Source organism: Oncorhynchus kisutch, linkage group LG19, assembly GCF_002021735.2.
Source record: "Oncorhynchus kisutch isolate 150728-3 linkage group LG19, Okis_V2, whole genome shotgun sequence".
Taxonomy (NCBI): Eukaryota; Metazoa; Chordata; class Actinopteri; order Salmoniformes; family Salmonidae; genus Oncorhynchus; species Oncorhynchus kisutch.
This window is the reverse complement of record NC_034192.2, coordinates 44127212-44152789: the sequence shown is the minus strand read 5'-3', so window position 1 is coordinate 44152789 and position 25578 is coordinate 44127212. Positions and strand designations below refer to the sequence as shown.

General features: G+C 42.6%; 1 protein-coding gene across 2 annotated transcripts in view; it reads right to left on the bottom strand.

The window, feature by feature from the left end:
* The window catches only part of LOC109864865 (GPI ethanolamine phosphate transferase 2-like), a 113048-nt gene that overhangs the window by 49056 nt on the left and 38414 nt on the right, over positions 1–25578 (bottom strand). The window contains exons 7-8 of one of the 2 annotated variants that reach the window (XM_020452881.2): positions 6162–6379; positions 3251–3526 (exon numbers count right to left, since the gene is read on the bottom strand). In XM_020452881.2, coding sequence (XP_020308470.1) covers positions 3251–3526; positions 6162–6379 — 494 coding nt within the window. Of the gene's footprint in view, positions 1–3250; positions 3527–6161; positions 6380–23758; positions 24170–25578 lie in introns of those variants that run through there. The other variant, XM_020452883.2, reaches the window with a different exon arrangement.

Genomic DNA, 25578 nt, shown 5'->3' with positions numbered 1-25578 from the left:
GACGAATATGTAGCGAGGGCCAGCCGACTAGAGCATACAGGTCGCAGTGGTGGGTGGTATAAGGTGCTTTAGTAACAAAGCGGATGGCACTTTGATAAACTGCATCCAGTTTGGAAGCCATTTTGTAGATGACATCGCCGAAGTCGAGGATCGGTAGGATAGTCAGTTTTACTAGGGTAAGTTTGGTGGCGTGAATGAAGGAGGCTTTGTTGCGAAATAGTAAGCCGATTCTAGATTTGATTTTGGATTGGAGATGTTTGATATGAGTCTGGAAGGAGAGTTTGAAGTCTAGCCAGACACCTAGGTACTTATAGATGTCCACATATTCTAGGTCGGAACCATCCAGGGTGGTGATGCTAGTCGGGCGTGCTGGTGCAGGCAGCGAACGGTTGAAAAGCATGCATTTGGTTTTACTAGCGTTTAAGAGCAGTTGGAGGTCACGGAAGGAGTGTTATATGGCATTGAAGCTTGTTTGGAGGTTAGATAGCACAGTGTCCAAGGAAGGGCCAGAAGTATACAGAATGGTGTCGTCTGCGTAGAGGTGGATCAGGGAATCGCCCGCAGCAAGAGCAACATCATTGATATATACAGAGTCTGCCTGAGAATTGAACCCTGTGGCACCCCCATAGAGACTGCCAGAGGACCAGACAACATGCCCTCCGATTTGACACACTGAACTCTGTCTGCAAAGTAGTTGGAGAACCAGGCAAGGCAGTTGTTAGAAAAACCGAGGCTACTGAGTCTGCCGATAAGAATATGGTGATTGACAGAGTCGAAAGCCTTGGCCAGGTCGATGAAGACGGCTGCACAGTACTGTCTTTTATCGATGGCGGTTATGATATCATTTACCACCTTTAGCGTGGCTGAGGTGCACCCGTGACTGGCTCGGAAACCAGATTGCACAGCGGAGAAGGTACGGTGGGATTCGAGATGGTCAGTGACCTGTTTGTTGACTTGGCTTTGGAAGACCTTAGATAGGCAGGGCAGGATGGATATAGGTCTGAAACAGTTTGGGTCCAGGGTGTCTCCCCTTTTGAAGAGGGGGATGACCTTGGCAGCTTTCCAGTCCTTGGGGATCTCAGACGATATGAAAGAGAGGTTGAACAGGCTGGTAATAGGGGTTGCGGAAATGGCGGCGGATAGTTTCAGAAATAGAGGGTCCAGATTGTCAAGCCCAGCTGATTTGTACGGGTCCAGGTTCTGCAGCTCTTTCAGAACATCTGCTAGGGGGGGGGGGGGGGGGGGTGGAGCTGTTGGCCGAGGTTGGAGTAGCCAGGAGGAAGGCATGGCCAGCCGTTGAGAAATGCTTGTTGAAGTTTTCGATTATCATGGATGTATCGGTGTTGACCGTGTTACCTAGCCTCAGTGCAGTGGGCAGCTGGGAGGAGGTGCTCTTGTTCTCCATGGACTTTACAGTGTCCCAGAACTTTTTGGAGTTAGAGCTACAGGATGCAAATTTCTGCTTGAAAAAGCTGGCCTTTGCTTTCATGACTGACTGCGTGTGTTGGTTCCTGACTTCCCTGAACAGTTGCATATCACGGGGACTATTCGATGCTATTGCAGTCCGCCACAGAATGTTTTTGTGCTGGTCGAGGGCAGTCAGGTCTGGAGTGAACCAGGGGCTATATCTGTTCTTAGTTCTGCATTTTTTGAACGGAGCATGCTTATCGAAGATAGTGAGGAAGTTACTTTTAAAGAATGACCAGGCATCCTCAACTGACGGGATGAGGTCAATATCCTTCCAGGATACCCGGGCCAGATCGATTAGAAAGGCCTGCTCGCAGAAATGTTTTAGGGAGCGTTTGACAGTGATTAGGGGTGGTCGTTTGACTGAGGACCCGTAGCGGATACAGGCAATGAGGCAGTGATCGCTGAGATCCTGATTGAAGACAGCGGAGGTGTATTTGGAGGGCCAGTTGGTCAGGATAACGTCTATGAGGGTGCCTTTGCTTACAGATTTAGGGTTGTACTTGGTGGGTTTTTTGATGATTTGTGTGAGATTGAGGGCATCTAGCTTAGATTGTAGGACCGCCGAGGTGTTAAGCATATCCCAGGTTAGGTCACCTAACAGAACAAACTCTGAAGCTAGATGGGGGGCGATCAATTCACAAATGGTGTCCAGGGCACAGCTGGGAGCTGAGGGGGGTCGGTAGCAGGTGGCAACAATCAGAGACTTATTTCTGGAGAGATTAAGTTTTAAAATTAGAAGTTCGAACTGTTTGGGAATGGACCTGGAAAGTATTACATTACTTTGCAGGCTATCTCTGCAGTAGACTGCAACTCCTCCCCCTTTGGCAGTTCTATCTTGACGGGAAATGTTATATTTTGGTATGGAAATCTCAGAATTTTTGGTGGCCTTCCTAAGCCAGGATTCAGACACAGCAAGGACATTAGGGTTGGCAGTGTGTGCTAAAGCAGTGAGTAAAACAAACTCATGGAGGAGGCTTCTGATGTTGACATGCATGAAACCAAGGCTTTTTCGATCACAGAAGTCAACAAATGAGGGTGCCTGGGGACATGCAGGGCCTGGGTTTACCTCCACATCACCCGCGGAACAGAGGAGGAGTAGAATGAGGGTACGGCTAAAGGCTATCAAAACTGGTCGCCTAGAGCATTGGGGACAAATAATAAAAGGAGCAGATTTCTGGGCGTGGTAGAATATATTCAGGGCATAATGCGCAGACAGGGGTATGGTGGGGTGCAGGTACAGCGGAGGTAAGCCCAGGCACTAGGTGATGATAAGAGAGGTTGTATCTAAATAAATAAACTGTTCGGTCACTGATTTCGCAAGTAAGACTTTCAGGGACAGAAATAAGTAATTATAAAGAAAGACCCGTGTAATTTCGAATACTTTTTGTCTCAATGGGTGCGCCTTTTTTTTTTATCAACATGCTCGTTTTGCACTATGACGCTAATGCAATTATTTCATCTGTCTCCGCAATGATGCCGATGGCAGGGAATAGGCTACTGTGGTTGGGGATGGTCAGAGAAGACAATGCACCTTTTCAGACCTCAAAAGTGGTCTAATTTAAATGTAAGAGAAATGTCAGTGAAAGAAACTGTTACGATATGCTGTTATGAAATGGTTAAGAGGTGCTTGTTTTAATTACTTCAAAAGAACCCAAAACGTAACTACTACCATTAATTGCTAGGTTGTTTTTAATACACACAAGGAAAACAGCAGAGCGTAAAGTATGACCAGTCTTTAGAAGACAAAGAGGTACTAATGTCTCAGTGTCGATGTACTCACCTTCCCAGGGGGCTTTGCTCCCCTCCTGGCTGCCATGGATAGCAGGATGCAGAGCAGGGCTGAGGAGAGGGCCACTGCCCCGAACACCAGTCCCCAGGAGAGGCTGCAGAAGTAACAGGAGCTCTCGGCCGAGGTGCACACCAGCACGTGCACGGAGGAGAGGAGCAAGCACAGCAGGTAGAAGGGCAGCGAGAGCAGAGCAGAAGACACAGGGAGATCCACCTCTGAGGCACTGCTCAGTGCCTCGGGCATGGCCAGCAGCAGGAGGAGAAGGAGCTGGAAAGAGAAAGGGGAATGCACACACTCAGAAAACCCTGGAATTAAATAAAAACAGACTCAATGGTGTATTTACATATGCATGCAGATACAGCACTAACACCAGACAGACCAAGCTCATCTCTATTGTTGCAACTGTTGTATGAGTCAAACAGTAAAGGAAACAGCAGATGGGAAAGAGATGGATGGATAGATGGGCAAGCTATGAGGTAACACTTGAGTCAAGGGTCCGCAAGTAGAGTGTGAGGGTACAGAGAACAAACATTTGTCAATCCGTGGTTGATGTGGCTTGGATTGAGTCAAAGCTAAAGCATCATTTGTGTGCTTCTCGATATTTGCATTTGGATTTTGGCTTGACTGAAGTCTTTCAACTGAAACCTTTGAATGTGCCATCTTGGAAGCAAATATGCAAGCTCTTTCTTTTCAAATTAAACACCAGAGACACGTGTTCCATGTCCTTTGCTATGCAGTTCACTTTTTCGTCCCATCTCTACGGACTAAATCTATCAGGGACGGTGCACTAGAAAGATGACTAGTTGCTTTGTCCTTGAGTACTGACTGTAACAAAATGCTGACAAGTCCAACCTTTTCTTTTGAAAACAGCCTCTTTTCTCTCTCTTTGCATCTTTCACTTCTTTCTTCCAGATGGGAGGCAGTCACCTCTGAGGGACACTTCTTCGTTTCAATTCAGTTAGTTAGAGATATTTTTGATCAACTTTCCCCACTGCTCCCAATAATGCTCACTGGGGAATCTATACAGAGTGTTCTATGTCATGCTAGAATTAGCATTTTTATCTCTGATAAGAAATAAGTAACTTGTAGGAAAACAGTCTAAAAGCGTGAACATGACAGCAAAGCCAGTGAATTCAAATGGAAAACAGTACAAACTGGAATTATGACTTGTGAGTACAGTATTTACCATTTCTAGCAAATTCTAAAAGTGGATGCAAACGTATTTTGTTTTTAAATCGACAGTTAAATATCCCAATATTATTTTGGATGATATTTTATTGATACTTTGACGCAACCTATTGTTTTTGAAAAGCCAACGCTACGCGACTGTACCTACGCCAAAACAATTTTTCAACCTATAGCTTGTTCTCCATCTTCTTTTTAAGTAGTGGGCCAACATGTTTTCAGGAATTTTATCTCCCTGACTGATCAAAACTCGCTTTCTCGTGGCTCTCTTGTCTCTCTGCAGCAGATATATGGTGAGCAATATGTTTGGAACATCAAATCGCAATACATTTAGAATCGTGAGAATTGCAATAAGTTATCGTATTGACAGTATGGTGATAATATCATGATGTCCCTGGCAGTTCCCAGCCCTATTCTAAACCCATGAGGTTATAAAATACAGTATATTTTATAAAAACAGCTCTACCAATGATCCAAAACAGTCCTACGTTAAGTCAAACCCTTACACAAGGAATGCAAGGGAGCAGTTGCCAACACGTTCTGTGATTGTTACAATTATTGTTTCCAGCTTCTACCGCAAAATTACCTTTTGCATATTAAAGCCTCTTCTCCAAGATTAAATGATCAAAACATATTGAAATGCACATTAGTTGTGACTGCAACAGTCAGTGCGGCAGATTTGGTTAATTTGTTTTGAAGGGAACGTGTGGGAATTGCCCCATTCAATATCGTTCACATGGCAGAATCGTTGTACAAGCCAAGGAATGTTGTATAGTTGTACAGTTACCGCGAGCCCCTTCGGCCCCAGAAAAAGTTTACTTGGAGAAATGCTTGCTCAACAAAGAGCCGTAGAGATCTGTTCCAACTGTCGAATTCTTCTCACACTAGCTCAAGGTCATTTAAATAATTGAAGGCTATATCAACACGATGTAAACCATGGGCTTTAATAAAGTGAAGCGTAATATCAACATTACATTTGTTTCATTAATATTGATTGTGTTCTATGAATATGCCTAGTCTAGATTTTGGGTCTCTTCAGGAGCAGAATTGGCATCTTAAAATGCTAATATATTTGGATGTGGGATCTTTATGGATGTAGGTACCTCATCCCAACAGTTTAGAATGCTAAGTGCTTATTTAGGCCAATGCCATACAACATAGAAACCATCAGCAATATAACACCATGGTCACACACCATACCATGCATATATACTGTACTTAACAGTTTGGGTATGTAGAAAAGTGTCCCTAATCATGATGCGTTTCTCAGGAATGCTGAAATGTCTGTGTTGCTCTCAACAACCCCCATTCTGTCACACCTCTGGGAAGCTGTTGTGATGACATCCTTTAGGTCTGATATCTGATTGGAAGCTCCCAGACATTTCTTGATAGTATTTTCCTGTAACTCAACAGTCCTGCTTGCACATTGCTAAATTGTCCATATACACATATGGAGTCAGATAATATATGAATAGACTTTGTTATTACGAGTCACATGTGAGGTATATATTCACAAGATATTATTCACTACAGCCTCACCACCACCACCCTCATCAGGAAAGTTCCTGCCCCCTGAACCGTGGCCCACTACCAGCTCCGGGGTGCTGTTTCCCCTGGGTACAGATCTAGGATCAGTTTCCCTTCAAGCCTAACCTTAGCAATTCGTGAGGAAAATTACAAACTGACGAGCATCTAGGGGCAACACCCCAATACCCACCTGGAAGACAAGGACCATGCCCACCACCATGGAATATATGTCATATTTGCCCAGCTGCTTGCTGAGGGCTTCGCTCATGGCCCTGAGGGCCTCCAGGTACTGCTTGAACACCTTCTTCCCCATGTTGGTCAGCACCTCTGATGTGTTGCCCTCCACCACCAGCTTCACCCAGTTACCATGGGACTTCTCTGCCACACGGAACTGCTCATAGCCCTCCTCTGTGGGAGAGATATGAAAGGAGGGAGAGAGAGATGAGAGGAGGGCGAGGAATGGAAGGTTTAATGACAAAATGTGGGTTTGTGATATAATATGCATATTAATAAATCAATCAATTTCACATCATGAACAATAAACACACTACTACTGGAAGTCGCACACGAAGACAAAACATAACTAAATATATCACCTTTAAAGACTATTGTATATATTTAAAATTACACATTGACATGCTAATAGTTAATCCTGTGGTAGAAAAAAAACATTTACACATTTACGCACAAATAATTTGCGTTGGAGACTTGGAGTAACGCATAATCAATCAACTGCACTTAAATTAAGTGGGCCAACAGTACATTCACTCCATATCATTTGTATGCAGGTGTATAGCTCCATTAGCATTGAGGTTGCCAACTCGGATCCAACTCATAATGGTCAGGATTAGGGTTGCACATTATGGGGAATATTCAGGAGGTTGAAACTTTCCGTGGGAATATATGGGAAAATATGCAAATTAATATTCATGTTTTTTGCATTGGATATATTTACCATATCATATGGAGACAGAAACATAAACCTTTTACCTAATCATAATTGCAAATGATGAAATCCTTCCAATAGAAAAAAAAAAAAAAAAATTAGTTACGAATTGAACTTTAAATGAGTTGACTCTTCACATGGAATGATTTCACTGAACAACCAAATAAAGGGAATATTGAATGATCCCCAATGATCCATCGCATCACCCAAAAACATTTCCAACATACATCTATAAAATGAGAGTCTAAAATCTAAAGCTTTTGTTGTCTTCCTTTCAGGCTCCCATGTCTTCTCCCTGGACCTCCTCAATGTCCACCTCTTGAACAGCAGACTCTGAGGCCTCATCTTCACTGTCACTTTCCAACATTGTTGAGGATCAGGCTCAAAAAACATCAAACAAGCCCACATGGCCATCAATTTTTCAACCCTTGTATTGGTCAGCCTGTTGCGTGCCTTGGTGTGTGTGTTCCCAAAGAAGGACCAGTTGCGCTCTGAGGCGGCTGATGTTGGTGGGATTTGGAGGATGATGGAGGCAACAGGGGAAAGAGCCTCAGATCCACCAAGTCCCTTCCGCCAGGTTGCTGATGAGATATGTTGGCACAACTGCGATATTGCATCTCCATCCCAAAGCCCTTGCTTGGAAGTGTACTTCGACAGACTGCCAAGAACCTTGCCCTCATCCAGGCCAAGGTGGCGAGACACAGTAGTGATGATACGATAGGCCTGGTTGATCTCTGCACCAGACAGGATGCTCTTTCCAGCAAAGTTGGGGTTCAACATGTACGCTGCGGCGTGAATGGGCTTGGAGCAACAGTGAAGTGGGCAGGGCAGTACGGATTTCTTCTCTTACATCTGCAAGCAGAGTCTGAACATCAGACAGGATGGCATTGTCTCCCTCAATCCGTGCAATGGTTCCTGCTATATGTTTCAGGAGTTTCAAGCTGCTTACCAATCTCTCCAAAATACATCATCCAGGAGGATCCCCTTGATGGGGCTGTCCATATCGGCAGACTGTGATATGGCCACTGCTTGGAGAGACTGCTTCCCCTTCAGGAGACTGTCAAACATGATGACAACTCCACCCCAATGGGTGTTGCTGGGCAGATTCAATGTGGTGCTCTTATTCTTCTCACTTTGCTTGGTGAGGTAGATTGCAGCTATATCTTGATTACCCTTCACATACCTAACCATTTCCTTGGCTCTCTTGTAGAGTGTATCCATTTCTCTCAGTGCCATGATGTCCTTGAGGAGCAGATTCAATGCATGAGCAGCACAGACAATGGGTGTGATGTGAGGGTAGGACTCCTCCAATTTAAACCAAGCAGCCTTCATGTTCGCAGCATTGCAAATACCTTCTATGGTTCAAGGTCATTGATGTTTGCCTTCAGCTCATCTGCAATGTAGAGACCAGTGTGTCTGTGCTCTTGTAGAATACTGGTTGAGTTGTGGAGACGATGTAGTTAATTATTCCTAGCCCACGAACAGTCGACCACCCATCAGAGATGATTGCAATGCAGTCTGCTTTCTATATGATTTGCTTGACCTTCACTTGAACTCAGCTGAACTTGGAATCCAGCAAATTAGTAGATAAAGCATGTCTGGTTGGAGGGGTGTATGCTGGGTGAAGAACATTCAGAAATCTCTTCCAATACACATTGCCTGTTAGCTTCAGAGGTGAACCAGTTGCACACACAGCTTAAGCAAGACATTCATCAGTATTTCTCTGACTATGTTTCTCCATTCAGTCAAAAAAAACTTCTGATTCCAGGAGGACCATGAGCTGTTCCTATCGATAAGGTATCTGATTCATCATTTTCACCTCGAAAAGAAGTAGAGGGACTTTTGTCAGAGGTTGATTGTTGTGAGTGCTGAGGGAACTTCTTGCACTTGGCCAGATGATTCTGCATCTTTGTTGCATTCTTCACATATGATTTGGCACAGTATTTGCAAATGTACACAGCCTTTCCTTCTACATTAGCTGCAGTGAAATGTCTCCACACATCAGATCGTGCCCGTGGCATTTTCCTGTAAAGATGAGATAAAATGAGTTAAAAAAATAAATAAAAAATACAATTTCATGTACAGATAAATAGTTAAGCAGTTAGATTAAACAACTCCTTTGCAAGATACATGTTTTAAAATGAAACATGTATGGAATTAACAATCCTCAGTTAGCAGGCTCAAGCAAGCTAAAACCCACATGGTAGCAAAAACTAACTAGCAGAAATTGTTAAGTTAAAAATGATTTAAACACACTTTGACCTAGGCTACTATTCACTAGTTAACAAAAAATAATGTATGTCATATAAAATATATTCACCCCACCCAGTATTGTAATTACAAATTACCAGAAAGCATGTAGTCCTTGGCTCAGACAGCATAGTAGTGTGGGCTCAATAGCATCTCATTAGTGTGCAAGATCTTGAGAATCAGCTGTACATGTGATGGAAGAATGCACTGTGTATGCAGAGTGCAGGGTGGACAAACAAAAACCAACAAATTCTGACAAACTCCAAGCATTGATTATGCAAGAATGGGCTACCATCAGTCAGGATGTGGCTCAGAAGTTAATTGACAGCATGACAGGGCGGATTTCAGAGGTCTTGAAAAAGAAGGGTGAACACTGCAAATAGACTCTTTGCATCACCTTCATGTAATTGTAAATAAAAGCCTTTGACACTTATGAAATGCTTGTCATTATACTTCAATATTCCATAGTATCATCTGACAAAAATATCTAAAGACACTGAAGCAGCAAACTTTGTGGACATTAATATTTGTCATTCTCAAAACTTTTGGCCACGACTGTATATATCCTTGTGTTATTATTAGCGGCTTTTAATATCAAAGAATACTTCACTTTCTCTGTTCATAGGAGTAACATTGTTTTTTGCATGATACAGTTGAAGTCGGAAGTTTAAATACACTTAGGTTGGAGTCAAACTATAGTTTTGGCAAGTTGGTTAGGACATCTACTTTGTGCATGACACAAGTCATATTTTCCAACAATTGTTCACAGACAGATTATTTCACTTATAATTCACTGTATCACAATTCCAGTGGGTCAGAAGTTTACATACCCTGAGTTGACTGTGCCTTTAAACAGCTTGGAAAATTCCAGAACATTATGACATGGCTTTAGAAGCTTCTGATAGGCTAATTGACATAATTTGAGTCAATTGGTGGTGTACCTGTGGATGTATTTCAAGGCCTACCTTCAAACTCAGTGCCTCTTTGCATGGCATCATGGGAAAATAAAAATAAATCAGCCAAGACCTCCATTTTTTTTTAAGACCTCCACACGTCTGGTTCATCCTTGGGAGAAATTTCCAAACGCTTGAATGAACCACATTCATCTGTACAAACAATAGTATGCAAGTATAAACACAATGGGACCACGCAGCCGCCATACTGCTCAGGAAGGAGATGCATTCTGTCTCCTACAGATGAACGTACTTCGGTGCGAAAAGTGCAAATCAATCCCAGAACAACAGCAAAGAACCTTGTGAAGATGCTGGAGGAAACCAGTACAAAAGTATCTATATCCACAGTAAAACAAGTCCTATATCGACATAACCTGAAATGCCACTCAGCAAGGAACAAGCCACTGCTTCTAAACAGCCATAAAAAAGCCAGACTATGGTTTGCAACTGCATATGGGGACGAAGATCGTACTTTTTGGAAAAATTTCTTCTGGCATGATGAAAAAAACCCAGAACTGTTTGGCCATAATGACCATTGTTATGTATGGAGGAAAAAGGGGGAGGCTTGCAAGCCGAAGACCACCATCCCAACCGTGAAGCACAGGGGTGGCAGCATCATGTTGTGGGGGTGCTTTGCTACAAGAGGGACTGGTGCACTTCATAAAATAGATGGCTTCATGAGGTAGGGAAAACTATGTGGATATATTGAAGCAACATCTCAAGACATCAGGAAGTTAAAGCTTGGTCTCAAATGGGTCTTCCAAATGGACAATGACCCCAGGCATATTTCCAAAGTTGTGGCAAAATGGCTTAAGGACAACAAAGTCAAGGTATTGGAGTGGCCATCACAAAGCCCTGACCTCAATCCTATAGAACATATGTGGGCAGAACTGAAAAAGCGTGTGTGAGCAAGGAGGCCTACAAACCTGACTCAGTTACACCAGTTCTGTCAGGAGGAATGGGCCAAAATTCACCCAAGTTATTGTGGGAAGCTTGTGGTAGGCTACCCAAAATGTTTGACCAAAGTTAAACAATTGAATGGCAATGCTACCAAATACTAATTGAGTGTATGTAAAATTCTGGCCCACTAGGAATGTGATGAAAGAAATAAAAGTTGAAAGAAATCTCTCTCTACTATTATTCTGACATTTCACATTCTTAAAATAAAGTGGTGATCCTAACTAACCTAAGACAGGATATTTTTTACTAGGATTAAATGTCAGCATTTGTGTAAAACTGAGTTTAAATGTATTTGGCCTACGGTGTATGTAATCTTCCGACTCCAACTGCACATACATAATGCGGTGAGACTCGAGTCGCCCCATCAGCTGGAAGATGGTGTCCCTTTTTGGTCAGTGTCAGTGGAGGAATGGGAGAGCGGAGGGATGTTGAGAGGCGAACCCTCAGTCTGCTGCCCTCTCCCTCCTGTGAGACTGACCATCAGATGCAGGCACCATCAGCCCATAATCTATTACCGGTGTGACCATGTAACCTACCTCAAATGTGGAAATATAATATAAAACAATGGCCCGAACAACAATGGATTGGAAGGGCAATTCAAGCAAAGCCAATATGCAGTCATAATGTATTGGGACTATAACTTACTGCACAAACCTCATTGCTACAGTACTGTTTGTATTTGGTTAATGTTGCATAGGCTTATGTTTAAATGATGCATTTTGACTCAGAAAGTGATCTTGACACAGAAAAGGTTGGTGGCCACTGTTCTAGAGTTTTTCCTGTTAACACCATCGACGTTTCCCTTTACTGTGGCAATTGTGATCGAATCATTGTAATATTAGCCACCTTGAATGCAACATACCAAAACAAAATGAATTATTGAAGAGATTTTGCTGTAGGCAGAAAGCATCAGAGTAGGATTCTATTACATAGACAAGCACAACTCAGCCAATACTCTACACAGACCAGTGCAGCATAAACAAATCCGAGCTGCAGGAGGCCTATATGCAAATAGACCTTTGCCATATATGGATCTGTGCCATTTACATTGAACTGGACTGTGTTCACAGCATTAGCTGTCATGAGTAGATGCACTGGTTTTGAGATCAAAGTGAAAGCTGCATGTAGCCACGTGTGCACATTTTGTTCATATCCTTTGCTCGTTAGTGAGTTATTAGCCCTGTTATAGATCATTTGTAGTCAGCAATAGGGGAGTGATTGCTTCCTACAAGAGCACAAAACGTGTACATTTCTACGCATCTTTGAAAAGCGAGTCAGGTAAATAACTTTTTTTTCGTCTTAACGGGGCAGTGTTGTATTTTGAGACAGGATTGAATAAGCTAAGTAGCCAATATGTAGACGGTATCATATGTTGTCTGGTTCTCTGTAATAATGGTATGGGAATAATAATGCATTTTCATTTTGTAAAGTGTCTTCTTGCATAAAACAACACAATGACATATTCAGTCACCTCCTTGGTCTGAAGGACAAATGGATGAACAGGTTAATGTCAAGCCCTGCATGTTTTTTTCTGAAGTCTCATGGAATGTAGGCCTAGATTGAACACCACACATTGGCTTCTACTGTAGGCTGAATGATAGTACAGCTATTTCCAGGTTCAAATGTTATGGGATGCATTTTCTCTATTGTTTTTTATGTTAGGCCACTCTGGTAGGTCTAAATTATGATCAAATAGCCACAGAAGCCTACATCGCCACTGTTAAAACTAACTTAACTGGATACAGCCTCAGTGTTCACAGTAAGCACACGCTGAGTTTGCACAACATTTGCACAACATTCAAGCTTGCTCTTAGCAGACCTGAAGAAATGACAGGGAACATTGACAGTGACCATGGTCATTTGGCTGACAAATAACAGTTATCCAAAATTGCATGACCATCACAGCCCTAACTTTGGGAACAATGACATTCAAAAGCAGAGTATAATATAGAACAGCCTTTCTTCGTTTTTGCTTTATTCTAATGTTCTAGAATTCACACTACTTGACTTTTTCCTGATCTGAATAATATGAGCATAACTATGATAAATGGTGATTGTGATTATGTCAGACAGAGGAATGGAGGTGGAAATATTAGAGCCTTCAGCAATGGGCATGAATAAAACAATACAGATGGCCCTCTGTCAGAAAGAAAAGGAAGAGGGATGGGTCAGAAGATAGCTGAAGGCCACAAGATGCCGGAGGTTATTAGCAAACCAAAGATAAATTAAAAAGACAGAGTGAGAGACATAGTGAGAGACATAGTGAGAGACATTCATTACCCTATAGTAGTGCTGAGCGATTAACTGACATTTCGGTGGTTTTTAAACAACTAATGACGATGTCAGTTTAATTATTTGAATTCCATTTTGTTCAGTTTTTTTTCTGTGAGCTCAATGAGCAGTTTAACTAAAGATAAATCAGATCCAACCTGAACTGTTTAATGATGGTATTCAGCAGTCATAAAAGTATTCCCTTATTTACTTTGAAGAACTTCTAAAATAGTGATTTTGTCAGACAGCATAGGCAGCAGCTCTATAGAGATGAGATGACTTAGAATGAAATAAGTCATCAAATAAAACAAATGTGATATACACATCAACTGATATATTTTATTAAAGTAATGTAACCAGTTGTACTGCTAAACACCAATTACATAAAACAATAACAAAATCATTAAATGTACTCATTCAGTTACTGTACACTACACAGGGCCCACTTTCCATCCTGCTCTGGATTTCCCCAACAGAGAAGCGAAGATGACACACCATCCATTTGGCGCCCTTCAACTTTCATTTAATTCATTGATCATGGGCTAGGAGAGATGAATGCCCTAGCCTGGCATGGCCCAGGTTTTTTATTCCCTCTCCACTGTCTCCTAATGGGACTATTATGGCCCTTACTTTCCTCATCGGGCAGCCAGCTAATTGCTGCAGCCAGGATCCACTCAGAATGGAGAGGGCAGAGAGAAGGCAGGAAGGAGAAGGACAGAGAGAGAATGAATATCTACAGCCTAGAGAGAGAGTGAGAAATAGAGAGATGACTGGAAACGCAGACAGCTCTCTCTAGCCTGTAGATATTAATTCTCTCAATGTCGTCCTCCCTCCCTTCTCTTGTAAGTAAGCATTTCACAGTAAGGTGTACCTGTTGTATTCGGCGCATGTGACAAATACAATTAGATTTGACTTGAGAAAGAAAAAGAGAGAGAGCAAGGGAGAAGGAAAGCAGGAAACAGGGAATAGGACAGAACGGCAGAGAGGCGATCAGGGAGAGAGGGAACAAATAGACCTTGAGAAGTCAGAATAGGTACAGGCGATACAACCCATGGCATACCATTAGTCTCTTCTCCTGAGCAGTATTTAAAATGGACAACATCTATTTTGTATACTGCACAGCCAAACATATTTCATATACTAGCCTTTCGTTAGTCTCGAAATAACAACCATTTTGTACATTGATAATGCCTACTATTAATAATTAAATTCTTCAGTTATCCCAATTTTGGGAAATGTACAGTTCATTACAGCATATTTTAATGAAACAATGGTTTAGCTTTAGCTGAACACAAAAGATGAGACAAGTCAAACATTCTTTGAAAAACATATCAAAAGAAGTGGGACTTGTCAATGAGGCCGAGGGCAGCCCTTCACCTGTAGTAGGTTACATCATTCCAACCAGTGACGGGTTTCTTCAATAATCAATCCAGTCATATTGCTGAGTCATGAAACCATCAGTGTTATTTTTGCCCTCCCACTGAGGTGGTTGGCAAAGTTTTTAGAGAGGGGATGCCACAGCACTTAGGACATAAATGAGCCCCGTCAGCAAGAAACCAAACCTCTGGTGCCCTCTTCTTCCCCCTCATCCATAGCTCCGTACCTCCACTCAAGAGAAACAAATAAATAAGCTCAATCAATCAACCACCAGCGAGACAGATTCCTGCAGACAAAGGAAAGAGGGGGAAGTGCTGTATTGCAGTAAGAAGTACAGGTTCAATGAACTGATGGCTGGGCTAGGTAAAAAAACAACAACATTCAACTAACTTTAAAATAACATTATTTCCACACAGGGAGAAAGCATGTTTGAACTAATGTTCGAACTAGTTTGAACTAATGTGTAGGAGAGATTTTCTTTGAATCGCACCGTATTTTAGATTAACTGTCTTCAAAGTAATGACTCGGGGACTTCGGGTTTGATATGAAAGCTTCTTTTAGTAATAATACTTGTTCACGTTACATTTAACAACTTTAGATTCTACAGAGCAATGCAGGTAAGATGCTAGCGGAAAGGTCAGCTTAATCACTTTGCACCTGCACATAACTGGCGCGTTCTCTCTCTCATTCCTGTCGCAAAAGCGTAATTCAATACTAACCAATACAATTACATATGTAAATAACTGTAAAGAAATGTCTTTAGATACAGCTCAATTAATTAACTTAAACATTAACTCTGTAATACATTAAAGTTACAACACTGTAAGCGTTGGTTTTGTTGAGCATGTGAAGAATTCAAACGTTAATCTCCCCCAAAGTAAGAATACATTTCAGTTCCTTAAATAGGACCCTGGATTGTGGTGGTTGTTTCATCTCCTAATCTTAAAATGTAGATTCCAACACCTCTGTTCTATCCAGCATGAGTATTGTCATGAAGTTGGCCTGGGGGTTGGTTTATGACTGTCATAAATACCTCTTCCCCCATTTTTCCTCTCTCTACCCTACTAAGGTTACATTTGCAAAATCCCTTGGTTAACATAGAGATTCTGGAAACGTCAGAATGTGGGGGGAAATGAACTATATTCTGGTAATCCGAACAATTGAACATATGCAGTGGTACTTAATGAATATGATGTCAGTTCGGTTGTCATCTGAGACATTCTCATCAATGATAAGATGACAAACTCCACAGTGGAAAGTCTATACATCAGAGTTATCAGATTCACATGGAATTGTTGTTCAATTTAAATGTTTGAAATTATTCGTGATGGGATGAAATGTGATTTTAGCTTCTAAAATGTGAGATTTGGATTTTCATAAGATAGGGCTGCTCAATCAGTGGCCCTCCCCTGTGAAGGGACAAAGGCTATAAAACTTTTCAAACACACCCTCTTCTTTCCTATATAAGCTCTTGACTACAACATAACTATCTGTTCCGCGGATGTGAGATGACGATCCCATGTCAGAATGGTTCAGAAAAAAACTACAGAACGAAGCCAACATCAGCATGAGCTTTGGTTGCGAATGGTATTAACTTTGAACTCTTATTCACGACAGAAGTGATACCTCCTAGCCGTTGAGTTAGCGACCGCAGCTGCAAACGCAGGTTAGGAAGGAACAGACAGAGTATTCCATCTACCACACAACGACGTTACTACAACTTATCCAAGTGGCCACCAGAGACATTCTTAAAAGGACAGAGGACTCGGGTTGGCAACACGGCCTTGCACCTACCACCAACCTACTGAAGCGCAGCTCAGAGTAAATATGTATTGCATTTTCCTTTTCCAAATGGGCGGTAATTTAGAATGCATAAGATACTGTATTTACGATAGCACAGCTTCTTCCCTTTGTTCCCCCAGTCTCCTGCTCTTTCACTCAAACCCCGCCCCTTTTCCTTTGTGTAACAAGGCTGTCATATCTGTTCCGCCCGCTAGGGACGTTTCCTATGACGTAAAGAATTATCCAGGTATAATTAATTCTTTGTATATGTTATTCTGTTTGATTAGTTAGGTATTAGTAAATAAATAATTTACCCCAATTTTGTATTGCTTATTCAACTTGTTAGCCAGGATTCTTGCAGATAACCAAGAATTTACAACTTTCAGAATATGAGACTGAAGTAAGATGCCGATTAATGTTGACTGCTATTGATGTAAAATATTGCTAAATCTTTAAGAGTTTATTTGGAAGATAACAGCTCTATAAATATTATTTTGTGGTGCCCGACTCTCTAGTTAATTACATTTACATGATTAGCTCAACCAGGTGATATTAATTACGGAGAAAGTATTTTATAGAATAGCATGTCATAGCAATTAATCCGGCATAGCCAAAGACACGACAGTATCAAAAGTAAAACTACTGTCTTGGTGAACACAAAATTAAGTTCTGGTAGTAACGTGCATCTGATACTTTCAATATGGGGGCAGCTTTTACACATTTGGAAGTGCCATGGACTGGACACTACTTTCCCTCACATATACTATGTGGTGACTGGGAATATACTATTTTAAGTAAAAGAGGTCATCTACAGCTGCTATATCCATTTTTGGACTTGTAAATTAATGATATGGACCCATTGATTCTTGAAGAAAATAACTTATGTAGTAACGTCACCTCATCATCTAAGTTCAACTGTCGTACCCCATCAGAACCCATAAGCTTGTTTCACTCCAATTTTTGTAAACAAAACAAACCATATATAGCATAAAAACATGGTTAAAACCATCATTTTGATATCATGGTCAGTCTTTGCATCCATAGCTCTGTCTATTAAATTGAGCATGGTTACATTCCTCCAGCCCAATCCCATAGATTTTTTCCAAAACAAGGACGGGGAACGCTTTGCTATCGTCTCTACTGCTGATTGCAGCTATAAGGGCTCCAACACGGTGACCCTGAAGCAAGACACCCTTAATTCATCATACTCTGCCAATAAAAATACACATTTGTGACACACACAAGTCAGAGGTCATAGCCTTGGGGAAATCACAATGTCCACCCATCAAATATGAACACCAAAAATGTGTACCAGCACCGTTCTTTATTCCAGCACTATGTAATTGTTCATGTACAGTGCCTTCGGAAAGCATTCAGACCCATTAACTTTTCCCACATTTTGTTAGGTTACAGCCTTATTGTAAAATGTATTAAAATAGTTTCCACCCCCTCATCAATCTACACACAATACCCCATAATGACAAAAAAAATAACAGGTTTTTAGTATTTACATAAGTATTCAGTCCTGTTTACTCAGTACTTTGTTGAAGCACCTTTGACAGAGATTACAGCCTCAAGTCTTCTTGGGTATGACACTACAAGCTTGGCACAGCTGTACTTGTGGAGTTTCTGCCATTCATCTCTGCAGATCCTCTCAAGCTCTGGGAGGTAGGATGGGGAGCGTTGCGGCAAAGCTATTTTCAGGTCTCTCCGGAGATGTTAGATCGGGTTCAAGTCCGGGCTCTGGCTGGCCCACTCAAGGGACACGAAGCCACTCCTGTATTGTCTTGGCTGTGTGTTTAGGGTATTTGTCCTGTTGGAAGGTGAACCTTCACCCCAGTCTGAGGTCTTGAGCGCTCAGGAGCAGGTTTTCATCAAGGATCTCTCTGTACTTTGCGCCATTCATCTTTGCCTTTGATCCCGACTAGTCTCTCAGTCCCTGCCGCTGAAAAAAATCCCCACAGCATGATGCTGTCACCACCAGGGATGGTGCCAGGTTTCCTCCAGATGTGACGCTTTGCATTCAGGCCAAAGAGTTCAATCTTGGTATCAATAATGTTCTTCAATCTCCACAGAAGAACTCTGGAGCTCTGAGAGAGTGACCATCCGGTTCTTGGTCACCTCCCTAACCAAGGACCTTCTCCACCGATTGCTCAGTTTGGACAGATGGCCAGCTCTAGGAAGAGTGTTGGTGGTTACAAACCTCTTCTATTTAAGAATGATTGAGGCCACTGTGTTCTTTGGTACCCTTCCCCAGATCTGTGCCGCGACACAATCCTGTCTTGGAGCTCTAAGAACAATTCCTTTAACCTCATGGCTTGGTTTTTGCTCCGACATGCACTGTCAACAGTGGACCTTATATAGACAGGTGTGTGCGTTTCCAAATCATGTCCAATCAATTGAATTTACCACAGGTGGTCTCCAATCAAAGCTGTAGAAACATCAAGGATGATCAATGGAAACAGAATGCACCTGAGCTCAATTTCAAGTCTCATATCAAACGGTCTGAATACTTATGTAAATAAGGTATTTGTTTTTTATTTTTAAATAAAAACCTGTTTTCGCTTTGTCATTATGAGGTATTGTGTGTAGATTGGTGAGGATTTTTAATATATTTTTTAAATCAATTTTAGAATAAGGCTGTAACGTAATAATTTGGAAAAAGTCAAGTGGTCTGAATACTTTCTGAAGGCACTGTATGATCACCTTGAGATGGACGTGTTAGGTCAAAAAGGGAAAGGTGCGAGCCGCCTTGACATAGGCACCACCGTGTCAGTCTAATAGTGATTTGTTTGGTATTGCCACTTTGGTTGAACTTGGAACCACATTGCTTGCTTGGTCCTTGGCTGGATGTGACCTTGACATGTATTAGGGCTGTCTTAATCAAAGTGACACTGACTAGGACAGCAATAACCTGAACCTTGCAGAGTTCACTTTAAGAGTAGCCACTTTCTCCAACTTCCTCTATCTGAGGTTTATGTCAGATTGAATAGTCTATCTGGTTCCCTGTTACTTTTACTGCAGAAAAATTGAAAAGCCACTCAAAGGAGGTCCCAGTAATTGAACTACTGAATGTAGGAAACACAAGGTAATGAAAAAAAGAAACAGAAAGATAGGAGGTACACCACTGATTGACTTTAGCATTTCATCATGTCTTGCCTGTGTTTGTCAAGAAAGAAGGCTAATTTACTGAAGGTGGATGCTTGCATCGATGTCTAGGCACATGCGGCGTGAGATGGCTGTTTGCGTAGATATCTATGCACGTCCGGCGTGAGATGGCTGTTTGCGTAGCGGTCTAGGCACGTCCGGCGTGAGATGGCTGTTTGCGTAGTTGTCTAGGCACGTACGGCGTGAGATGGCTGTTTGCGTAGTTGTCTATGCACGTCCGGCGTGAGATGGCTGTTTGCGTAGAGGTCTAGGCACGTCCGGCGTGAGATTGCTGTTTGCGTAGAAGTCTAGGCATGTCTGGAGTATGATGCATGTTTGCGTTGATGTCTAGGCATGTCTATTGTGAGATGGTGTTTGTGTAGATGTCTAGGCATGTCCATGGTGTACACAGGAAGGATGCTTTGAGGTTACTATCTCAAAGTTGTACTAGCCTCAGGAACTAGACTTAGGTCCGCTGCTTGTAAAGGAGATGTCCCAGAATCACTATGGAAACTGGCAAAATGAATAATTTGCTGAATAGGCTGCAGTGTGGACAAAGGACTTCGTGGCAGCCATTTTAGGTTGAAATCAGAACAGTAATTTAAGACCTGTGTGAGTTATCATCTCTCTTGGCAGTAGCTAATGGGGATCCTAATAAATACTAAATACTCTTGAGCTACTCTACTGCAATCTACATTTGCTTTAAATTACAGTTGCACTAAGCAGCCACTGATTGATTAGCATGCATTTTTCTACTGTAATGAGCATTCATCACTCAGAGGCCCATGGGGTGACCTAAGAACAGCTGTCCTGAAATAAGAAGAAGGAGATGAAGGGGAGAGGGTGGCGGTGAATCGATAATCAAATTGACTTGATTCAAATTTTAACAGCTGTGAACATAGATGATAATCAACGCTGACTTAGGGACTTGAAGATACACACTTGGTAATTAATAAGCTAAAACACTGATATGATTCATTTACGGGACATCCGTGCTCAAAATTCTCCAGTTCATCTAGGATGATGATACTCTTCTTACAAGCTAAATCAGTGGAAATCTTCCACAATGCTGTCATAATATCACTGAATAGGGAATATAAGCTGAATAACATCACATCTGTTTAGGGCAGTGTTCAACGTACCTGCAATATATTGAGAAATACTGCTTTACAATTAAGTCTGCCAGGTAACACAGACAACGCGATTAGACTCTCATGAGGTTGTGGTGTATGTGGTGTTGTAGTCAAAATGAATAATGAATAACTTTACTCACGGTTCAATGCATGTCATTTATCGAAATACTCAGGTAATGCAAACGTCTTGAACTGTGGCATGTAGAACTGTGTCTGCGTGCATGCGTATGTGTGTGAGTGTATGTCTATGTTTGCCTGTGTGCATCTATGCGTGTCGTATTTAGATGGCGTAGCGCACGGCGAGCACATAGAGGGCATGTTCTGACCTGACCTCAGTTTCACTTTGGAATTTGACGTAATTGGATGAAAGTCAATATTTTACCAATTCATATCACGTGGTTCCAGGGTTAATTCCGCGTGGTTACAAGGTTAAACATAAACTGAAAGGGTTAAGTTTAGGTATTTGTTTTGAGTGCTTAAGGTTAGGGCTAAGGCTTGGTGAAGGCTTAAAACAAAAGCGGTGCGACGGTCTAGGCAGCTCTCTGGCTCCGAGCGGTGCGACGGTCTAGGCAGCTCTCTGGCTCCGAGCGGTGCGACGGTCTAGGCAGCTCGCTGGCTCCGAGCGGTGCGACGGTCTAGGCAGCTCGCTGGCTCCGAGCGGTGCGACGGTCTAGGCAGCTCTCTGGCTCCGAGCGGTGCGACGGTCTAGGCAGCTCTCTGGCTCCGAGCGGTGCGACGGTCTAGGCAGCTCTCTGGCTCCGAGCGGTGCGACGGTCTAGGCAGCTCTCTGGCTCCGAGCGGTGCGACGGTCTAGGCAGCTCTCTGGCTCCGAGCGGTGCGGCGGTCTGGGCAGCTCTCTGGCTCCGAGCGGTGCGGCGGTCTGGGCAGCTCTCTGGCTCCGAGCGGTGCGGCGGTCTGGGCAGCTCTCTGGCTCCGAGCGGTGCGGCGGTCTAGGCAGCTCTCTGGCTCCGAGCGGTGCGACGGTCTAGGCAGCTCTCTGGCTCCGAGCGGTGCGGCGGTCTGGGCAGCTCTCTGGCTCCGAGCGGTGCGGCGGTCTGGGCAGCTCTCTGGCTCCGAGCGGTGCGGCGGTCTGGGCAGCTCTCTGGCTCCGAGCAGTGCGGCGGTCTGGGCAGCTCTCTGGCTCCGAGCGGTGCGGCGGTTTAGGCAGGTCTCTGGCTCTGACTGTTGCAATGGTCGAGGCAGCCTCTGGCTCAAAGTACTACAGTGGTCAAGGCAGCTCTCTGGCTTTGAGCCTCGTGAGTTCCAGCCCAGTGCTATGCCATAATTTTACATTTTTGGGGGGTGAGCGCCGTCGATGGCATATATCAACGTCCTCCAAACGTTCTCAAATGTCTGAATTTGACGTCTCTTTGTGTCCAGCCTGCCTCACCGATACGAATCTGCATTGTGAGACTTGACGTTGATCAGGTTCAAGTACTCTGAGGAGAGACACACTCACGCGCCCACACACAAACACTCACTAACTAACGGCCACACCCTCACACATGCACCCACACACAAACATTCACTAACGCCCGCGCACGCCCCACATCATTCTGAAGCCAGCTAGATCAACCCATTCTACAGCAGGAACAAACCCTACCTCAAAATGAATATGGAATATGTTCCTGTACATTTCTATATAGAAAATCATCAAGGGATTCTGACATACCACAGTGCTAAACTTTACATATTCAACATGGGAAACCTGGGGAAATCAAACCCACAAACCTGGAATTGTAGGCTCCATGTTCCAACCTAGTGAGACCTCAGAACCACTATTACCTCAGTGTAAATTTACAGAAGTAAACGTTGTACAGAATGTACAAAACATTAGGAACACATGCCTAATATTGAGTTGCACCCACTTTTGCCCTCAGAATATACTCATTTAGCCGGACTATGGACTCTAAAATGTGTCAGAAGTGTTCCACAGAGATGCTGGCCAATGTTATCTCCAATGATTCCCACAGTTGTGTCAAGTTGGCTAGTAGTGGATTTCTACTACAAAAAACTTGTTCCATCTCATCCCACAGATACTCAAATTGTATTGAGATCTGGCGAATGGGCAGGCCACTGCGGTAAGCTGAATTCACTGCCATGTTTGTGGAACCACTCCTGGACAATCCTAGCCTTGTAGCATGGGGCATCATCCTGCTGAAAAATCTAGTCGCACATGAACGGATGTACCTTATTGGCAAATATGCTGTGGCATTTAAACGTTGCTCCAATTTTATCACTGGGCTCAACGTGTGTCATGAAAACACACCCCACACCACCACCATGATGGATGCATGTACTCATGTGTTTTTCTCCATACCCGAGTCACCCACCAGCAGGAACCGGGATTCATCAGTCCAGGCAATGTTTTTCCAATTCTCCAGTGTTTTCATTCCTTAGCCCAATGCAGCCGCAGTTTATTTTTTGCTGAAATAAGTGGAACTCTGTAAGGTCGTCGGCTGCCATACCCCATTTGTGTCAAGGTATGACGAGTTGTGCATTATTTTGGGCGCTAATGTTGTACTGGACTGTCAGTTGACTAACTGTAGCCCATCTGTTGCTCTGCACAATGCGTCAGCCTCCTTTGTCCTCTTTCATCAATGACCCGTTTTCGAGTACTGGCCTGCCGTTGCCTGGATGTCCTTTGGGTGGTGGACCATTCTTGATATACACTAGAAACTGATATACACTGGAACGTAAAAAACCCAGCAGCATTGCAGTTCATGACACACTCAAACCGGTGCGCCTAGCTCCTACTACCATACCCTGTTTAAAGGCACTTACATCTTTTATCATTCCCATTCACCCTCTGAATGGCACACATAAATGTCTCAATTGCCTCGTGTTAAATTATCTTTTAGCCTTGTCTCCTCTGTTTCATCTACACTGATTGAAGTGGATTTAACAAGTGACATCAATAAGGGATCATACACTATACAGTACCAGTCAAAAGTTTGGACACACCTACTCATTCAAGGGTTTTTCTTTATTTTATACTATTTTATACATTGTAGAATGATAGTGAGGACATCAAAACGATGAAATAACACATATGGAATCATGTAGTAAACAAACAAAGTGTTAACTTATATTTTTTTGATTCTTCAAAGTAGCCACCGTTTGCCTTGATGAGAGCTTTGCACACTACTGGTATTCTCTCAACCAGCTTCACCTGGAATGCTTTTCCAACTGTCTTGAAAGAGTTCCCACATATGCTGAGTACTTGATGGCTGCTTTTCCTTCCCTCTGCGGTCCAACTCAATCCAATCCATCACAATCGGGTGATTGTGGAGGGAAGGTCATCTGATGCATCACTCCATCACTCTCCTTCTTGGTCAAATAGCCCTTACACAGCCTGGAGGTGTGTTGCGTCATTGTCCTGTTCAAAAACAACGATGGGGTGGTGTATCGCTGAAGAATGCAGGGGTGCAATATGTGCTATGTAAGAAAGCTAACGTTTCAGTTGCTTGCTCAGAACATGAAAACATGAAAGATGGTGGTTCCTTTTAACATGAGTCTTCAATATTCCCAGGTAAGAAGTTTAGGTTGTAGTTATTATAGGAATTATAGGACTATTTCTCTCTATACCATTTGTATTTCATTAACCTTTGACTATTGGATGTTCTTATAGGCACTTTAGTATTGCCAGTGTAACAGTATAGCTTCTGTCCCTCTAGTTAGCGCGTGCTAACTAGCTAGCTATTTCACTTCGGTTACACCAGCCTCATCTCGGGAGTTGATAGGCTTGAAGTCATAAACAGTGCAATGCTTAACGCACAACGAAGAGCTGCTGGCAAAACGCACGAAAGTGCTGTTTGAATGAATGTTTACGCACCTGCTTCTGCCTACCACCGCTCAGTCAGATACTTGTATGCTTGTATGCTCAGTCAGATTATATGCAACGCAGGACACGCTAGATAATATCTAGTAATATCATCAACCATGTTTAGTTAACTAGTGATTATGAATTATTGTTTTTTATAAGATAAGTTTAATACTAGCTAGCAACTTACCTTGGCTTACTGCATTCACGTAACAGGCAGTCTCCTTGTGGAGTGCAACGAGAGAGAGGAAGGTCGTTATTGCGTTGGACTAGTTAACTGTAAGGTTGCAAGAGTGGATCCCCCGAGCTGACAAGGTGAAAATCTGTCGTTCTGCCCCTGAACAAGGCAGTTAACCCACCGTTCCTATGTCGTCATTGAAAATAAGAATGTGTTCTTAACTGACTTTCCTAGTTAAATAAAGGTATAAAAAAAATATATATATATATTTAAAAAAAATCTAATGTAAATGTATTATTATTATTTTTTTAAATCGGCGCCCAAAAATACCTATTTCCGATTGTTATGAGAATTTGAAATCGGCCCTAATTAAATCGGCCATTCCGATTAATCGGTCGACCTCTACTATAGACATAAATGCATGCAACACCCTGATACATTGAGCGCTCAAATCTCCAACATCTGAATCGTGAGGTAAACAAATTACTGTTTTAGGAAAGTAAAAGCCAATAAAACCAATAAAATAAGCTATAATGTTTGGATTATGCGACACATCGAAATATAATTTTCTTCTGGCTTGTTTTATGTCATTTAGCAGTTTTTAAGGATTGATAATTTGGCCAATATCACTCGTTTATTGATGGCAGAGGTTTCTTTCCCTCTCTCGTTCTACTCTCGGATCCGAATGGGTCTCTCAGATCAAACCAGCATGGGTCCGTTTGCGCCTGTTTTTCCACAGGCCATTTCGGAATGGTTCTGACCGTCCTTGGGTCCATTCGGAACCGGT